This window comes from Schistocerca gregaria, chromosome 2 (assembly GCF_023897955.1).
Source record: "Schistocerca gregaria isolate iqSchGreg1 chromosome 2, iqSchGreg1.2, whole genome shotgun sequence".
NCBI classification, from domain to species: Eukaryota; Metazoa; Arthropoda; class Insecta; order Orthoptera; family Acrididae; genus Schistocerca; species Schistocerca gregaria.
The window spans coordinates 938,043,635-938,062,810 of record NC_064921.1 but is presented as its reverse complement, the minus strand read 5'-3'; the positions used below and the strand labels follow the sequence as shown (position 1 = coordinate 938,062,810).

The 19,176-nt window shown below is 42.6% G+C and overlaps 1 protein-coding gene across 2 annotated transcripts in view; it reads left to right on the top strand.

The window, feature by feature from the left end:
• Nucleotides 1-18,636, top strand: part of LOC126335381 (mannose-P-dolichol utilization defect 1 protein homolog) — a 408,518-nt gene extending 389,882 nt beyond the window's left edge. For both annotated transcript variants that reach the window (XM_049998599.1, XM_049998600.1), the window contains exon 6: nucleotides 14,087-18,636. In XM_049998599.1, coding sequence (XP_049854556.1) covers nucleotides 14,087-14,377 — 291 coding nt within the window. In that variant the 3' untranslated portion in view covers nucleotides 14,378-18,636. The remainder of the gene's footprint in view (nucleotides 1-14,086) is intronic.
• Nucleotides 18,637-19,176: the final 540 nt, after the last annotated feature.

The following is a 19,176-nucleotide window of genomic DNA, read 5'->3' as shown; positions in this document are numbered from 1 at the left end:
AGGACAACACACAACACCCAGCCATCACGAGGCAGAGAAAATCCCTGACCCCGCCGGGAATCGAACCCGGGCGCGGGAAGCGAGAACGCTACCGCACGACCACGAGATGTGGGCATTTGCAGTATGCGCGAGAGATTTGGAAATATATTGAGAAACATACACGATTTGAAAAGTGCACTCCAATCGGCCTGCAAGGTTGTCAGGTTTTCTGTAAAAGCTTGCACATCGCAGAAATTCTTACAGTGAACTTGTTTTACACCGTCCCCCCCCCCCCCCCCCCCCCTTGAGAAATAATGCATGTAGCTACTTTTTCAGTTCCTAGAGCTTTAGTTGGAACGGAAGACGTAAGCGCGTTTTCGACTTCATGTGCACCGCGTAGAATCTCTGTTGATGATTCCTGATAACCTGGTTCCAGACCTAGGTAAAGCCAGAGAAAAACGATCTTCAGCAGGAATCTTTTCCGCAATTCAGTTTCACTGTGGTTTTTGCAACGCCGGACGGGAATTCATTGTAATTTTTTAAGACGGGATTTAATACACAACATACCACAAAGGCTTCATTCATAGAAGTATCTCAGAGGTGTTTAATACGATTTCCGTCTACTTTTAGCATAACAACATTTACACAATTGAAAGTTGTTTCAGAACAAGAATCCATTGTTTGCGAAGAGCTGCAGTAGAGTAGGAATCGACGTGTATCGTTCACACAGGAGGAATTTAAATTCCGAAACGTATCAGAAACGTTCATTTCGTTTTAAATAAGAATTCTGATCAAAGTGACACATGTACGGTGAAATGAAATGAGCGTGTGGCTAGGGTCTCCCTTCAGATAGCCCGGTGGCCTGGTGCAAGTCTTTTTCGTTGAAACCACATCGGCGACTTGCGTGTCGATGACAATGAAGTGATGAATGATGATGAAGGAAACACGACACCCAGTCCCCGAGCGGAGAAAATATGGAACCAGGCCGGGAATCGAACCCAGGCTCCTCGCATTGCTTTAGCTTGCCTTCTTCTAATCGTTCTCTGTTCGAGAACCTTCATCGACGATGGGAATAGGATTTCCGATTTTTTAGCCCACCGCTTACTTTTGTTAACTGACGACAATTTTGGCGAAGGGCATGTCAAGAATGACCGTGTAAGCGTGCACGCTTACTCGATGATCTGAACTAGTTTCGTCTCTTCCAGTTACATGAATAGGATCAAAATCTTCTGCCGAATAAGCATTAGCATTGTGTGCTCACATTCCCGTTGTTTCAGATGCCATGGCTGGATTCGCTACAGTTGCTGTCTGCCAGTAATAATTTCTGAATAAACTTGCGCAGCGGTCAGTGCTCTTGATCGAACGTTCACTAGTTGACAAACTCATCGTTGGATCCCACCACACGACAGACAGCTACTACCATGTGGACAAGGGAGCAGTACCATATACACTTAATGGCTAACGAAATAAATCACACTGCAGTGACTGATTAAAACCGTTTAAATTACCTGGTGTCTGTGCCACTTTCAGTCCTAACAAATACGCTTTCTTACGTAAATACCAAGAAAGAATAAAGTAGCGCACTGATACAATTGCTAGACAATACCAGTGTCCCACCAAGTGCAGTGAACAGTACTCTTAGACGATGCACACTTTTGGCCGAACTGCTCTTATCGGGAGGTGGGAGAAGTTGGTAGCTTAGTATACTCTCGCGAAATCCTACACAGTTTCTTAATAGAAATTTGAAAAGCTTTTGCCTCAAGGTGGGAACTAGGTGCGTCCACCCGAGTACTTGCGCAGCATTCGAATGGTTTTCGGCGACTGCGTTGTAGTCCGGCTCCTTTGAAGGAGCTGGCAGCGCGGCTGGTGAGGGGAACTAGATGAGGCGGCAGCCTACCGAGATTATGGGCCCGATCCCCGCCTCGCAGCCAGGCCGGTGGCCCTGACAACCCCGCTTTGCTGGCAGTATTGTGTGTTAAAAGGATTATCCCTAACGAATGTGTTCGATGCTATCGCCGTAATTCTAGACAGGTGTGGCCCGTGGCCGACCGCTTCGGTGGAGAGTGAATCCATCAGCGTGGCCACCAATCTAACCCGAGCCAACCAAACAGTACTTTTAGGGGAACTTTCACATTGCGGGAAGGACGGCCAGCGTGCGGACTTCCCTATGATTATTTGCATCAGTGGGGCATTCTCTACGATTTATGCTGCATTACTGTAAGTTTTTTTTTGTGCATTAGAAAAATTTGGGATCGTAGCACCGTACCAACAAACGTTTTCCTGCCCAGCAGCCATGAATCACATGAAGGAGGAAGAAGAGTAGTGTTTAATGGTCCGTCGATGACGACTTCATTAGAGACGGAGCACATGTTCGGGTTGGGGAAGTTAACCGTGTCCTATTCAAAAGAACTGTCCCAGCATTCGCCTTAAGCGATTTAGGGAAACTACTAAAAATCTAAATCTGGGTACCGGTCGGGGACATGAACCGCTGCACTTGTGAATATGGGATCTGTGTGGTAATCGCAGCGTCATTTCGCTCGTTGCGAAGGGTTTAGGAGGATGATCTTACTGGTACATTACGTATTGTTCATGCCACAGCTTTGGGCACTTACGAACTACAGGTACAGAAGTATAAATTTAGAGTTGAATATTCAGCTCGGGGATCTTTTTCCGTGTTATCATAACTGAGATAATGTTTCTTACATTAAGCTACATGCTCTCTTGAAAGGAGTTATCTCAATTTCATTCCCACGACAAATATGAGGAGAGCTGAGTATTCGTGAGTACGTATACAAACATCTGCCAAACGACTGTTTCATCATGCACCGTCGGCAGCTTTCGATAGAAACAAACATTGACCAAAGTGTGAAGAGAATAACATAAATACTCAATTATCAGAGCTAACTGTATGTTATTACATACGCAAATAACGTTTCTCCATGCATCTGTTATCACTGTTTTCAATTTGCAGTGGGATAATCCCTGTCACAAATCCCGTGGATGAGCCACCTCTCATTTTAATTATTTTCATCGTGGGACTCAACACTTTTTACTGTACAACATCTTCACTTTGTTGCGCAGCTGCTACATTAGTTTCAGCAGCAGGATTAGTCGATTTAATTACCGCGCAGAGGACCTTTTTGTGAGGATGTGTTTGTTGCTAAATATGAAATATTAGCGTAGCTCTACTGCTGGCAGGAAACTCGTAAATACCTAACGGGCCTGCATAGCAGAAGTTATCTAGAATTCTAGAAATATCTCGGAATGTTAAGGAATGACACATCATCAGCGGTTTTCTCCAGGCCTTACAGAGAGAGAAGAAGCAGTACAGTAGAATGAATAAAAATTGTTAAATACACTTAGAGAGAGAGAGAGAGAGAGAGAGAGAGAGAGAGAGAGAGAGAGAGAGAGAGAGACGCACCACGAAGGACTTATCCGAGTGCGACGGTAGTCCGTAGATGTGATGTACATACAAACAAATGATTAAAATTTCAGAAAAAACTGGTTGATTTACTTAAGAGAGAGAGCATTACAAATCCGGTTTGTCATTCATTGATAGAATTTTTTGATGTCCTCCTAAGGGATATCATGCCAAACTCCGTCTAACTGCAGCGTTAGTTCGGGAAAATCACGAGCTGGTTGAAGGACCCTGCAGATAATCCTTGCGTTCTCTGTTGGGAAGAAGTCCGTTGACGTTCCTGGTCAAGGTAGTGTCTGACAAGTAGGAAGACAAACGATGAAAGTTTCGCAGTGTGCAAGCGGGCGCCGGCCGCTGTGGCCGAACGGTTCTAGGCGCTTCAGTGCGGAACCGCGCTGCTGCTACGGTCGCAGCTTCGAATCCTGCCTCGGGCATGGATGTGTGTGATGTAATTAGGTTAGTTAGGTTTAAGTAGTCCAAAGTCTAGGGGACTGATGACCTCAGATGTTAAGACCCATAGTGGTTAGAGCCATTTTTTGCAGGCGGGCACGCGGAAACGTAATCCTAGGATGGCCTGCCAAGAAGGGAACAAAACGGGGCGTAGAGTATCGTCGACGTACCGCTGTGTTGTAAGGATGCCGCGGAACACAACCGAAGGGGTCCTACTACGAAAGGAAAAGAACCCCAGACCATCACTCCTTATTGTCGGGCCGTATGGCGGGCGGCAGCCATGTTCGTATCCCACCGCTGTCCGAGGCGTCTCCACACACGCCTTCGGTCTGCAACCTCACTCGAAAGAGTAGGATTGTCTTCAGTGATGAGTCCCGCTTCGAAATTGCTCCGATGACGAGCGGAGACGTGTCTACAGACGCTTCGGACAGTGGTGGGATTACCGACTTAACTGTAGCCCGCCATATGGCTCGAAAACTATGATTGATGTCTGTGGGTCATTCGTTTCCACAGCAGGATCCCTTCGGTTGTCATCCGCGGCACCCTTGTAGCACCGCGTTATGTCGACGATATTCTACGTGCCGTTTTTTTGCCTTTCATGACCAGCCAATTTGGGCTTCCATTTCAGCAAGATAATGCCCGCTCGCTCACGGCGTGCGTTTCTACTGCTTATCTTCGTGCTTGCCAAACCCTGCCTTGGCGAGCAAGGCCGCCGGATCTCTCCCCAATTGAGAACGTTTGGCGCTTTATGGGCAGGCCCTGCAACCAGATCGGGACTTGGACGATCTAACTCGCCAACTGGGCAGAATTTGGCACGATATCCATCAAGTGGACATCCAGCAACTCTATAAGCCAATACCGAGCCGCAAAACTGCTTAAATGAGACGTTATTGACTTCTCTTGAATGTATCTTCCACTTTTTCTGAATATGTAATCATTTGTTTGTACCTGTGCATCACATCTACCGATTTGTGTCCCATTCGGATAATTCCTCGCAGTTCGTAGATTTTTTATTTGTATCAAAATGTGCGTACGATATAAAAGGGTTAATACGAATTGTTTATTACCAAAAATGTAGCAAAAATTAGACCATTTCACGTTAGTTTGGAAAAATATTTTTTTTGGACGGAGGGATATTCATAACGAATAAGAACTGTATTAAGCATGTAAATTATACACGACTGGCCATTAAAATAGGTACACCAAGAAGAAATGCAGATGATAAACGGGTATTCATTGGACAAATATATCATACTAAAACTGACATGTGATTACATTTTCACGCAATTTGGGTGCATAGATCCTGAGTAACCAGTACCCAGAACAACCACCTCTGGCCGTAATAACGGCCTTGATACGCCTGGGCATTGAGTCACACAGAGCTTGGATGGCGTGTACAGGTACAGCTGCCCATGCCGCGACAACACGATACAACAGTTCATCAAGAGTAGTGACTGGCGTATTGTGACGAGCCAGTTGCTCGGCCACCATAGACCAGACGTTTTCAATTGGTGAGAGATCTGGAGAATATGCTGGGCAGGGCAGCAGTCGAACATTTTCTGTATCCAGAAAGGCCCGTACAGGACCTGCAACATGCGGTCGTGCATTATCCTGCTGAAATGAAGGTTTTGCCATTCGTGCACCCAGGTTCGTCGTTGAGTACACAATCGCAGGCGCTCCTGTCTGTGGTGCAGTGTCAAGGGTAACCGCAGCCACGGTCTCCGAGCTGATAGTCCATGCTGCTGCAAACGTCGTCGAACTGTTCGTGCAGATGGTTGTTGTCTCGCAAACGTCCTTATCAGTAGACTCAGGGATCGAGACGTGGCTGCACTATCCGTTCAGTCAGGCGGATAAGATGCCTGTCATCTCGGCTGCTAGTGATACGAGGCCGTTGGGATCCAGCACGGCGTTCCATATTACCCTCCTGAACCCACCGATTCCATATTCTGCTAACAGTCATTGGATCTCGACCGACGGGAGCAGCAATGTCGCGATAAGATAAACCGCAATTGCGATAGGCTACAATCCGGAAACGTGATGGTACGCATTTCTCCTCCGTACACGAGGGATCACAAGTTTCACCGGGCAACGCTGGTCAACTGCTGTTTGTGTATAGGAAATCGGTTGGAAACTTCCCTCATGTCAGCACGTTGTAGGTGTCGCCACCGGCGCCAACCTTCTGTGAATGCTCTTAAAAGCTAAAGGCCAGTAGTGTATTTCGAATCAGTTGTAGAAATCCCAAACTGTTTGACGAGGTCTCTACGGAACTTACTAAGATACCTACAGTCTATAATTTGACAGCGGAGGCTTTTATGGCCAGTATTTGCAGCAAAGGTATTTTAATTATATGGCAGTTAAATCGCAGTCTGTGACAAATTGTGCCTATGAGTTCGTTTTATAATCCTGTACTCATCTGCAAATGCTATAAAGAACAATAGTTCCCAACTCAGCAAGCCGGGTCGTATAAAATATTCGCGTTGTCGAGCTTCTTAGGTTTTGAAACTACAGTCTGAGTCTTTGTTGCCACTGATGCTGCCTTCAGCATTGAGAGGCGAAACGCTTGGCGCAGAAACATACCTTAGATCTCGACCTGATGCATGTGCATCTAAAGTCACCAGGAATATACTTTTGTTGCGGTTTGATAGATTTTTTGGAAATATTATGTCTGTGAGTAGACTTCTCTCAGATATGATTTTGTATCTCATTAATGACTGAAAATGTGTCTGAAAACTCATTTTCTCATTTTAAAATCCTGTATAGGTGTAACGAAAGTTCAACGTTCCAACGGTGAGTATTTTCGAAGTCGGATTGTAAAATATTTGAAGTACCAAACGTGAATGCCATTCACTTAATGGTTTTTATTGACTGATTAGTTTGTAGTTACAGGTACTGGGGTTTTTGTTAAATGCATAGAATCCTCTAAACCAAATGTTGTAACAAATTAATGACAGCCCCTTTACCGTGAACCATCTGCTTATTTTGCTTCGTCAGTGGAAGGTCAGTGCCCCTGTGGAAGTGTGTACCTTGATGGGCGGAAGCTTGCTGAAGGTGAGGGTATTGAACTTGGTCATATTACTTTACAAATTAGTTAATAGGGAGCAGTTCTGCAAATGATTTCTTCCTCTGGTACTCCGGATATCGCTGTGACATGTGTTTCAGAAAAGCTCTGGAAAAATATAACATTGTTATGCATAATGCATGAAAGAGAACGAATTGAGCGGAACAATTCGGCCTTTTCATACGGCCAAAAGAAACGGGCGTCGAAAAAAAGGAAGTATCGTCCGCATACGGGAAAATACCTTAAGGAACGCGGCATTGTGTACGCATTTTTCCGCTGCGTAATGGAGCGCCGGCCATTGCGGCACGTGCGGCAGCTGGGCGCAGCGTGTTGGCCCGAGCGGAGGCAGGTGCGCCGCCGGAAAGCTCCAGGGGGGCGACGCAGGCGTCGTGCAACCCGGCTGGGGCCGTGGCCGAAGTCTTCTGGTACTGACTAACAAACAGGTTTTATTGGCTTGTAAGTCGGGGACATCTCCGAAACGGACAGATACAGTTTCACGTAAGGTACCTGCGAAGAATCTTGTGTAACACATTAAATACTTCAATTGATTGAACTAAGAAGAAGATAAAAAATGAAACTTCCTGGCAGATTAAAAATGTGTGCTGGACCGAGACTTGAACTCGGGACCTTTGCGTTTCGCGGGCAAGTGCTCTACCAACTGAACAAAGGTCCTGAGTTCGAGTCTCGGTCTTGCACACAGTTTTAATCTGCCAGGAAGTTTCATATCAGCGCACACTCCGCTGCAGAGTGAAAATTTCATTCTAGAAAGATAAAAAATGTTCTAGGACTGACACGGATGTAGCAATGTAAGGAATGTAATAAACAGTAAGTGGAAGGAAACTAACGCGAAATGGCTGCAGGAGAAATGCGACGTAATGGAAAAAGAAATAGTCGTCGCAAGGACTGGTTCCGAATATAGGGAAGTCAAAACAGCCTCCGGCGGAATTAAGAACAGGGGCGACAACGTTAAACCTAGCAATACAAACGAATTCCCCACAACGCACAATACCGGGAAGGAGGACTTACTTTATGCCCACCCTAAAAAGAAATTAGAAAAATCCTTAATTGTTGTTGATTTATACACGCAACATTCTGAAACTATTGAATATGACATTCACTGTGCAAAGTGACATCTACTTCTAAGTCTTATATTTTTTGGCTAAATTTAACTGGAAAATTTAAAACATTTATGGAATCTGGTAGAAGAATTGATTTACAATTAATTTTTTTTTCAAAATTTTAATATTCAAAGAAACTGACGAATTTACAATATTTTCAAAAGGTGGGCACAAAGAAGAATTCAGCTGCTACACGCAGAGCCGGCCGGTGTGGCCGTGCGGTTCTAGGCGCTTCAGTTTGGAACCGCGTGACCGCTGCGGTCGCAGGTTCGAATCCTGCCTCGGGCATGGATGTGTGTGAAGTCCTCAGGTTAGTTAGGCTTAAGTAGTTCTAAGCTGTAGGGGACTGATGACCACAGATGTTAAGTCCTATAATGCTCAGAGCCATTTGAACGACTTTTTTGCTACACGCAGAGGAAAGAGCGAATACGTCGAAAGAGTACATTGAAGGCCTCTACGAAGTGGAGGATATGTCTGATGATGTGATGGAAGAAGAAATTGGAACCGATATGGAAGTCAAAGGTGATCCAGTATCGGCGTCAGATTTTCAGGGAGCTTTGGAAGACTTGCGGTCAAATAAGGCGAAGAGGTAGCTAACATTCCTTCGGAATTTCTGAAATCGTTGGGAGAAGTGACGGCTAATCGATTATCTGGTTTGTAGAACCTTTAAGTTCGGAAATAATATGGGAAAAATATGCAGACGCTCCAAACTTATCCAGGGAGACAAATGTCTGAACTGTCGCAAAGTTACCTTCGCATCTCATTGTTGCTGACGAATGTACCACGCAGAAATATCGAAAAGAAGGTTCAGGATATGTTACATAACTATCAGTTTGACTTTAGGAAAGGTAAAGGTACCGGAGAGGCAATCCTGACGCCGCGCTTGGTAACGGAGGCAAGACTTAAGGAAACTCAAGACACCTTCACGGGATTTGTCGACCTCGAAAAGCGTCCGACAGTGTAAAATGGTGAAAGATGTGCGAAATTCTGAGAAGAATATGTTCAAGCTACAAGGAAATATGGGTAATACTCAATATGTACAAGAAGTTCAAAAATGGTTCAAATGGCTCTGAGCACTATGGGACTTACCTTCTTAGGTCATCAGTCCCCTACAACTTAGAATTACTTAAACCTAACTAACCTAAGGACATCACACACATCCATGCCCGAGGCAGGATTCGAACCTGCGACCACCGTAGCGGTCGAGCGGTTCCAGACTGAAGCGCCTAGAACCGCACGGCCACTCCGGCCGGCATACAAGAAGTAAGAGAGAACAATAAGAGTTGAGGACCAGAACGAAGTGCTGGGATTAGAAAGGATATAAGACAAGGACGTAGTCTTTCGCCCGTGCTGGTCAGTCCATATACCGAAGAAGCTAAACAAAAATGGAAAGAAGTCTCAATAATGGGATTAAACTTCAAGGTGAAATGATATCTGTGATAAGATTCGCTGATGACGTTGCTATCCTTAGTTTCCCTGAGGAAGAATTGCAGGACCTGTTGATGGAATGAATACTTGAATAATTGAGTACTGAAAAATGGATTGAGGGTAAACTAAAGAAAGATGAAAGTAATGAGGAGCAACCAAAATTGGGAATCATGAAGTAGACGAAGCGAAATAACTTTGCTATCTTGGAAGCAAGCTAGTACATGATGGATAAAGTAAGTAGACGACATAAAAAGCAGACTGTCGCACGTGAAGGAGACATTCCTGGCCAAAGGAAGGTATCAATCGTATCAGACTTAATTTGAGGAAGAAATTTCTGAGATTGCATATTTGGAGCCTATCGTTCTATGGAAGTGAATAGTGGACTGTGAAAAAAACCGGAAAAGAAGAGAATCGAAGCGTTTGAGGGATGGTGCTATCGGAGGATACTGAAAAGAAATTGTTCTGCAGAATCGGCTATGGGAGGAACAGATGAAAACACTGACAAGAAAAAAGGACAAACTGTTAGGACATGTGTTAAGACACAAGGAAAAGCTTCCATGGTAGTTGACGGAGATGGAGAGGGTGAAAATTGTAGAGGATGACAGGGATTGGAATATACCCAGCAAATGACTGATGTTGGATGCAAATCCTACTCTGACATGAAAATTTGGAACAGGAGAGGGTATCGTGGTGGCCAGAAGATTGGTGAAAAAAATTCGGTGATCGAAATATGCGCATGGCAGTGTCATTGTCTGCTTGTGCGTTGAGGTGAATAGTACAGGTGCTAAATAAAGTATGAACACCTACATAATACAGGGTGAGCTCACATTTGGTGACCAAACATGCTGAACCCAGCATACGAAAGTTTAATAGTGGTCAGTAGCTTTTGAACCCTTACTGGAACAGAATATCTTTTTCCTTGAGGTTTGGTAAAGGGAAATGATGACAGCTTAATCGTTCTTCAATTCTGTAGTCGCCTGATTGGGTACTGCATCATCTTAGAAGGTGCAGTCCTAGGTGGGTGGGTGAACTGCACACACACTTCCTGAGCGTTTCAAGCATGCCTAAACATTTTGTACTCTCTCACTTTGCCAGTGGTTCTACGTTGTCGCTAATTTTCAGTGCGTGGTAAGCTATCGAAATTTCGCTACACATCACAGTTCAGTCCATTAAAAATACCCTCCTTGTTCTTCAAAACGTGCGAGAAATTCTTAGCGTGGCTAGTCTATTTAGTTTGAGATTTCCAGTTCACAATTTCTGATACAGCATGGTCTGTCTAGGACAACCTTATGTGGCGGTTTCAGTAAGCTTAACGGTCCATGGTTTTCAGCAATGTATGTCAACTACGTTGTCATTTTGGACACGTGTTTTTAGCATATATGTGTCGCGACTGAATTGTGGCGTATTATTGACACATCGGAGGAAAAGGATTGTTCCGAGAATAGTGGAAAAATATTTCCTGTTTTATTCCTTGAAAGGAAAGCCCCGTCGACACCGACTTCATTAAAGAGGGAGCACTAATTGTCATTGGAAACAGAGAGAAAAAGCAATTGCATTACGTGATATAAAGGCAACAAGGACAAGAGGCTGGTTCAGAAAGCTATTAACCAAAGAAAACTGTCTCAAGTTTTGTTCAGTAATCATGATAATTTTTTTAACTTGAAGATGAAAATGGAGGTTTAAATCATCTGTCACTGTGATTCCTACAGAATACAGGATGTACATAAAGTCCGCGAACACTTTCAATTATTTATTTCACTAGAACTAAACATTGTACAGATGTCATACATATTGCATTCTGAAGAGAAACTCTGAAAGTTTTTTTTATATACAAGCATTCGATATGCGAACCATGAGTGACCCAGCAGAAGTCAATACGGTAATCAAATTCTTGCCATACTCGTCCCAGCATGGCATCGTCGACAGTGGCAGTTGTTCCCGTATTCTCTCCCGGAGCTCTGCTATATCACGTGGTAGAAGCGGTTCATACACCTGATCTTTAATGTGACCCACAGAAAAAAGTCACACGGAGTGAGATCTGATGATTGGAGTGGCCATTTCATGAAACAGCTCGCTCCGGAACTGAACTCGCCCATGTTTGCGACTAGCGCTGACTATCGGCAAATTACAGAATCACGCTGTGGCGGTATACATTAAAAAAAAACTTTCAGGTTGTCTCTTCAAAATGACGTATACATGATATCTGTACAATGTTTGGTTTTTCTGCAATAAATAATTGAAAGTGTTCCTGGACTTTTATGTACTCCCTGTATAAGAACGACGATCTCTGAGCCTTTCCGGACAACGAAGTTGTAGTATTAACGTCGATGTTCTTGACTCAGTCCTATTATGAATCTTAAAATCTTACTAAGATGGATATAAAATATTGTTTCTGGATTAGTTTTGTTGCTAGAATAGCTCCCCCCACCCCCCTCCCCAAACGGGACGCTGTGAGTAAAGGAGGGCCTTAATATATACATTGATGAAGACCCAAAGTGTACGGCCACTCGCTTAATAGGGCGTTGTTCGACATTTGTAACGCAAATAGCGACTACTGTACGTGACATGGACTTCACAAGTTCTTAGAAAATTACCGGAGTTCTGTCGCACCAGATGTCTACGCACGAGTGACGCAGTTCCCATAAATTATGAGCCGGTGATTATGAACGTGGAGCGGGCACCCAAAAGCGTTCCAGGTGTTTCGTATCAGACGATCTGTGAACACACATCCTTGTGAGCTCACTATCATGCTTCTGAAACCACTTTAGATGCTTCTGGCCTTCTCACACGGACAATTATGGTGCTGGAAGTTACCATCGCCCTCGGGCCATGAAAAAATGCATGTGCGCCGCAGTAATATTCGCGTGGTCCGCAGTTGTCATGGTGCTTTCTAGTATTGTCACAGGCCCCTTGGAAGACAAAGTGAATGTCGCTCAGATCATAATGAAGCACTCAACGGCCTGCGCCCTTGACGCGATACATGTTTCGAGTAGTCGTTCGTCACGATGATGAGCTGTAACAAGAAACGTTATTCTTCCTACCAGGCGAAACATTGCTATTGATCTGCTGTCCAGTCTTCTTGATGTCGGGCCGTCTTTTATCGTATTTGGGGGCGTCACTGGGTCAACAAGGAAACTGTAGGGTTCATCTGCTAAGGAGCTCTATATTCAACATTGTACTCCGAATGACTTCAGCCTGCTACAGCACTGAACTACGTCGTCAGATCTGTCACAGATCTCTGCCTGTCCTGCTTTACTGTGCGGGCAAACTTCCGATCTCCACGTTCTGTATCGAGGATTGGACGTCCAACATATTTTCACCTACTCGTATTCTCGAAAAGCCGACTAGCTTCACCGTTTCCCAGATGTTTGTTCCCAGGCGCCGTTTCATAACAAACTGCCCTTTGTTATAGACGTTTTCCTAATTTGCGGCCGGTATTATCACTCGAATGTTTCTCCTTCCTCTCTGTTCCATTTATACAGTGTGTTCGGAAATTCCCGTTATAAACGTCTAGGACTTGTAGAGCGCTGGCCAGAGTGGCCGAACGGTTCTAGGCGCTACAGTCTGGAACTGCGCGACCGCTACGGTTGCAGGTTCGAATCCTGCCTTAGGCATGGACGTGTGTAGTGTCCTTAGGTTAGATAGGTTTAAGTACTTCTAAGTTCTTGGGGACTGATGACCTCATTAGTTAAGTCCCATAGTGCTCAGAGCCATTTGAACTATTTGAACTTGTAGAGCAGAGTGAGTATATAATATTGTCAATAGGAACTCACATTCGGGAACGTACCGTTTACGCTCTACGACGGATTCCGTTCAGATGTTCAACTCATCCACTTCTGGTTGAGGGATTGAATTAGGGGTGACACAGTACAATTACTAGGTAACAAATCGAAAAGAAACATAACGAAACATAAATGGATGTTCCATTTTGTTTAACTCATGTATTTGTATTAACACTTCAATATTATGTTCTGTACATACAATATGCTGGATTCTTTTTGTTTTGGAATAATGTAAGCACGTAATGGTTAAGAATGTAGACAAACAAATGTGTTTGCTTCGAATTGTCACCTAAGAATTGTACTGTGTCACGCATAATTCAATTCCTAGTGGATGAGTTTAACATCGGAACTGAAACTGTCGTACCAGCCGGAGTGGTCGAGCGGTTCTAGGCGCTACAGTCTGGAACCGCGCGACCGCTACGGTCGCAGGTTCGAATCATGCCTCGGGCATGGATGTGTGTCGTGTCCTTAGGTTAGTTAGGTTTAAGCAGTTCTAAGTTCCCGGGGACTGATGACCTCAGATGTTAAGTCCCATAGTGCTCAGAGCCATTTGAACCATTTTTTTGAAACTGTCATAGAACGGCAACTGTACGTTTTTGGACAGGAATTCCTATTCAGAATATTATGTTCCCACTTCCCTCTACGTCCTAGAAGTTTGTAACGGAAATTTGCGAACACCTTGTACTGTTCCCTTAACTCGTCAGTTATGCGCATCGTCACCACCCGGCATTCAGCGTCGCGGTGAGTTGTGGTTATGGTCTGTGTGTGTGTGTGTGTGTGTGTGTGTGTCAGAGAGAAGGGAAGAGAAAGAGAAAAAACACCCGTATTTATTTTATTCCCTCTTTCCTCGCAGATGCTGCAAGTGATAGCGAACTACCGCAACGGCGGCACGGGCCAGCTGTCATTCGCCACCGGCTGCATGCTGTTCTTCGGCTCACTGGCGCGCATCTTCACCTCCATCCAGGAGACCGGCGACATCATCCTGGTGGTGACCTACATGAGCGCCTTCAGCGTCAACGCCATGATCTTCGGACAGCTGATCTATTACAACAGGAAATCCCCGAAATCCTCGCCGGCGAAGGGCAAGAAGGGCTCCGCCAAGGAGCAGCGCTCTTCTGGCAAACAGCGCGCCAAGAAGGAGTAAGCTGTCTCTCCCCAGGAGTACATCCGGTTGACTACAGTCCGCGCTCACTCGACACGTCTCTGCACTCTACTTGAAAGCAAACAGGCTCACTTACGTACGGGTTGCATTCCTTTTGTCCTACAATCCGTTAACAACCTGTCGCGTTGTACAGAAAGTTATTTTTAAAAGAACAGAAGAACTGCCACTAATTTTACAACGGACCTGTACAAGGATCCAGTACCCAAACATTTTGCCTTTAGCAAATAATTACAATTCCGTATCTCCACTGCACACAAAGCATTTTCCCATCGTTCGGTTGGGACACATTGCATGAAGTCACAGTCTCATGATATTGTGCCCAGTATAACTATGTTCCAGTGCAAGCCTCCCTTTCCCTACGTATATCTGAAGTCTTCCTGTAACGTCGCCCATTTGTATAATGACACTAAAAATTCCGACAGTTAGAAACGTAGAACGTTTGTTGCAATTTTTTGGGTTGAAAACGAAGATTCAGCGTGGAAACCGAAATCTTGGTCGAAGGGGTAATTTTCTCTTGTTTTATCACGAATCAATTCTCATTCGTTTAGCAGATCCCAACCAGACTCGTTACGTATTTATTACAATACGAGATTTTTGCAACTCTTTGCGAGAGGTATCAAAATCGTCAATAAGATGTTGAATTCTGATTCATGTTACTCCTAAATTTATATTTTACTGAAAATTTTTCTTCTCGAACGAAGGTAGACGTTCTTATGACAGTCAAGTGGCCAATTAATGGAATGGCAGAGACGATGGGTTACAGTACACTCGTTTTTACGCCTGTTACTTATGCATCACGTTGGGCGCTGGCGCCTGACGTGTCACGCGCGTGCAAGGCACTGTCAGTTCGCAAGACTGGTTTCGTCGACAGACTGTACTTCAAAACATTCGCTGTACGTCAGCAGTACGTTCCACTCTACACTGCATATCATATCGTAAGCACCCAGTATTTGAGGGATGTGGATGGGTTGATTCATTCAGATTTTATTTGTCTATGAGCAACTTTCAAGAGTTTAAATTTTTTTACATGCATACTTTTTATTGTGGTTATTATGGTATTTTGTATGTTTAATTGCAATTTGTGCAAACTAAATTCGTAGGCATTCCATGAGATACATAATGAATATCACTGTGTTCTATCACATTGGAAATAGAAAGCTGGTACAGACCAATAAATCAGTTCAGAGTTCAAGATCCATCTAATTTCGAATAAAACAATACATCTATAGACTCAATAATGAGAAATTATTTCGTTATCATCTGAACAGTACAACGAAACAAAAAAAGAAGAAACAGGAACTTAAGTGGCGCTCTCCATTGGAACTGGTAATTTATTAGATGTTGACCTATTTCATATTACATTATTCCATGCTGCTGCTTTTCAAACCTTTTTTGTCAGCTTGGTTTAGTGTTGAGAAAAATGCATTCTGTATGTACTGTAGTGCTGCCAGTTCCCATATTGTATCATTTCTTCCCATTTTCTTTTTGACATTTGGAAGACTAACAGTGGATATACTGCTTGAAGTTCGGCTAACTTCAAATTTTGATTGGTATCAGAACTGTTTCGTTTTTCTCTTACACGGAATTCCAGTCCTCAGCCTCAGCCACATGGATGTCTGCTTGAGAATAACTTTTCATTGCTTAGTTAGCAGAAAATACACTGACTGACCAGAAGTCATTTGATGGACCTGGAACACGAGTTGGTTGTTAAATGACATATCCGACACAGTCCATTCATCTCCATACAGCCCTGGTAAAAATGAGTTCCCCATGAATGGGGATTCAAATCAATGGTGATCTGACAAAGCAGACAGTCGATTGACCACTATGGCTCTGCAGTGGTGTCATAATATCTGTTCATCAGTGACTTGTGTTCGTCCTTTGTAGTGGTTTGTGTGTTGTCTCTGTAGTATTGAACACATTTTTGACCTCAAAAACGCAAATTTTTGTGTAATCTCAGATGTATACTACACAACTGCTCAAGTAGCATGTCTACACTCATGCCATATGCCGCAATCAGCTGCAGCTTGTGGATTTCCTATACGGCACATATTCAAATGGGTCAACCCTTTTAGTAATTTTTGGCTCATCAGCCCTTCATGGTCTATTATGTTAGTCATATGTGGAAATATTCTCACTGATGGGTTACGGTCCACATGAAGTTTGTCGAAAGAGGGGGAGGGGCAGACATTTCCTTTTGGTCACCTGGGCATAACCTAAACAAGTAAGAGAATGTAAAATGTGTTATGTTAATCGTTTGATAACTATTGTGACTGTATACAAGATCGGCAGTGTAACTTGCACATTTGCTTATTGAAGATATTGCTCCTTGGCACTGAGACACACCTTGCTGACGTGAACTTCAGTTTGCCTTGACCTTCTTTGTTCTGTCGTCCTCTTAACTACAAAGTTTTTTTCAGTTTATCTATGCTGTTTATCAAGAACAAATGTCAGAACACCTTAACACTTTATACAGAGCAGACTTACAGCCCCAGTGTTTTGGCATTGCCTGTGTTTATCATCACTCCTTTACATAGTACCCAAACCATCGTGGGAAGTGTGACCGTGTTTTGCAGAATCATTTAATTGTTTCGTTTTGTCATTGTGTCTATGTGGGAAACAGTAGTACCAGAATTCTCATAATGGTTGACCAGTTTTTCTTCTGCAGTCTCAGATGCACTGTAGGTTGCATTATTTCCCTTGGAATGTTAAACATTCTGTTTGTACTAATTACTTGTATTAATATAGGACATCATTCTAGCATCTCTTTCCTCATGTTTAAAACTTAAAGTACTATTGTATTTTGTGATAGATTCCAAGTAAGCTTGACAGTAAGTTTTCTAAAGCAATAAAATCAATATTCTATATCCTATCATTTTGTTAAGTTGATGCACTTATAACAATCTTTATGGAAAATTTCTACCTTAATTTGCTGTGTTATGAGTAATAAATCAGTTACTTTTGTACCTAGAAATTATATAAATGTGAAGATCCAGTATTTTTATTTAGCACTTCAGTGGGAATTTCATTTGTGTATTGCCAATAAGATATTTTAATATTTCTATGCCTATTAGAGACTGACACTGTATGCGGACTTTTTGTGCTTTCCGTCAGGGACCAGCAGTTTATACAACATTCACATCATTGTGGGAAAGCTTTGCGCTATGGCAGCATTTAGTAATGTTGTTCTTTCATTACATTAATTTTCTCACAATAAGGGACATAGTTTTGATTCAATTACTATTTAACTTTTATGGAAAAATGAGGACAGTGATTATGTAATAATAATAACTGTACTTACCTGAGTTTATAATCATAGAGCAACACTTCAATTTACTGTGGTGTTTAACCTTACTTCATTTAATAATTAGATCATTCCGTAAATATAGTCAAATATGTTGTATTTAGTTTTTCATGGGAAAAAAAAGTGCACACACACACACACAGCATTTTATTCTGAGGGAGTAGCAATAGTTCTTCAGACTAAAATGTTACTTAATCGATTTAAAAATTCTTATAGAATAGCAATGAATTTTTTTATCCTTAATAATTCATTTTAGCAGAGATGTAAGATAATTTAATTTGTGACTTGGAAATTGTTTCTTTGTATGTAGTTCATTGTCATCACTTTTACAGTCAGTTAGCTAAATATTTAACACGCACTGTTTTCAAAACTGAAGGTTGTGATTCATTATATTCATCGCTGCTCTGAACTGGTGATTCATATGAATAATATTATCATTGGGCCCATATACAATTTTAGACGTCATCCATGCCATAAGCTGAGGATAGTGATAAATTCCATCTTATGTTTGTAAAGCTCCAAAACTGCCATTTTCATGTTGATTTAGTTTTAAGATCACTACTGGGTAGCACTTCATTAAATTTGTAGGCATTTTGACTTCAGAAATCGTATCAGTCATTTCAGTTGAGCTTAATTTTCATTTCTTGACAGTACATCACATGATATTTTCACGTTTTTGACCATTTTTGTACTGTCCAAATCCACTGATCAATTATATTGTGTGTACTTTGATTTAAATGTATTTTACAGACAGTAGCAGATACAGAGAATGTGTTGCCTTTATCAGTGCTACTAACTGCCTATCAAATATGTTAAGAAAGATTCTAAATGCACATTCAAAAGCTAGAATATTTATTTTTCTTGTCATGGATTGTGATGAGTCATTTTGCTATAATGTGACATAATCACAGGTAATAAAAGTTAATTTTGACTTACATTGTGAATGTTTCCCTCCCCTGACCTTCCTACCATGTCTCTCTTCTTAAATTTTGTCTTGTCTGCTAATGACAGATCTATTAATTTTATCTCCTGTGCACAGTACTTAAAATGATACATCATCAGTTTATGTTGCCTTTGCCAGACTATAAGTAATTGATTTAGAGTACCTTTGCATCTGAATGTATAAAGGAAATACTAAAAGAAACATCAACATCCAGCCTAAAGAACACAGCAGTGGTTATCATTGGCAATAACACATCATGCACCGGGGCCAGGGAGTAGTCATCGAATTCGATTCTCCAATACCAGTGTTCTATCAAGGTCCTGTAATTACTATGCTAGCATGTTCAGGGAGGCTGTAGAAACAAAGAAAACTGCAAAAAGAACTGAAATAGAAAATAAGAGGAGTAAAGGCAGATAACTTGAAGGCCTTAGTGTTAAATGAAAGAAACACACCAACACTTCTGCTGAACATGCTCCACAGAGCATGCTACCACAACTTTGCTATCTTAGGTTAGCAGGTGGATTATGCCACAAC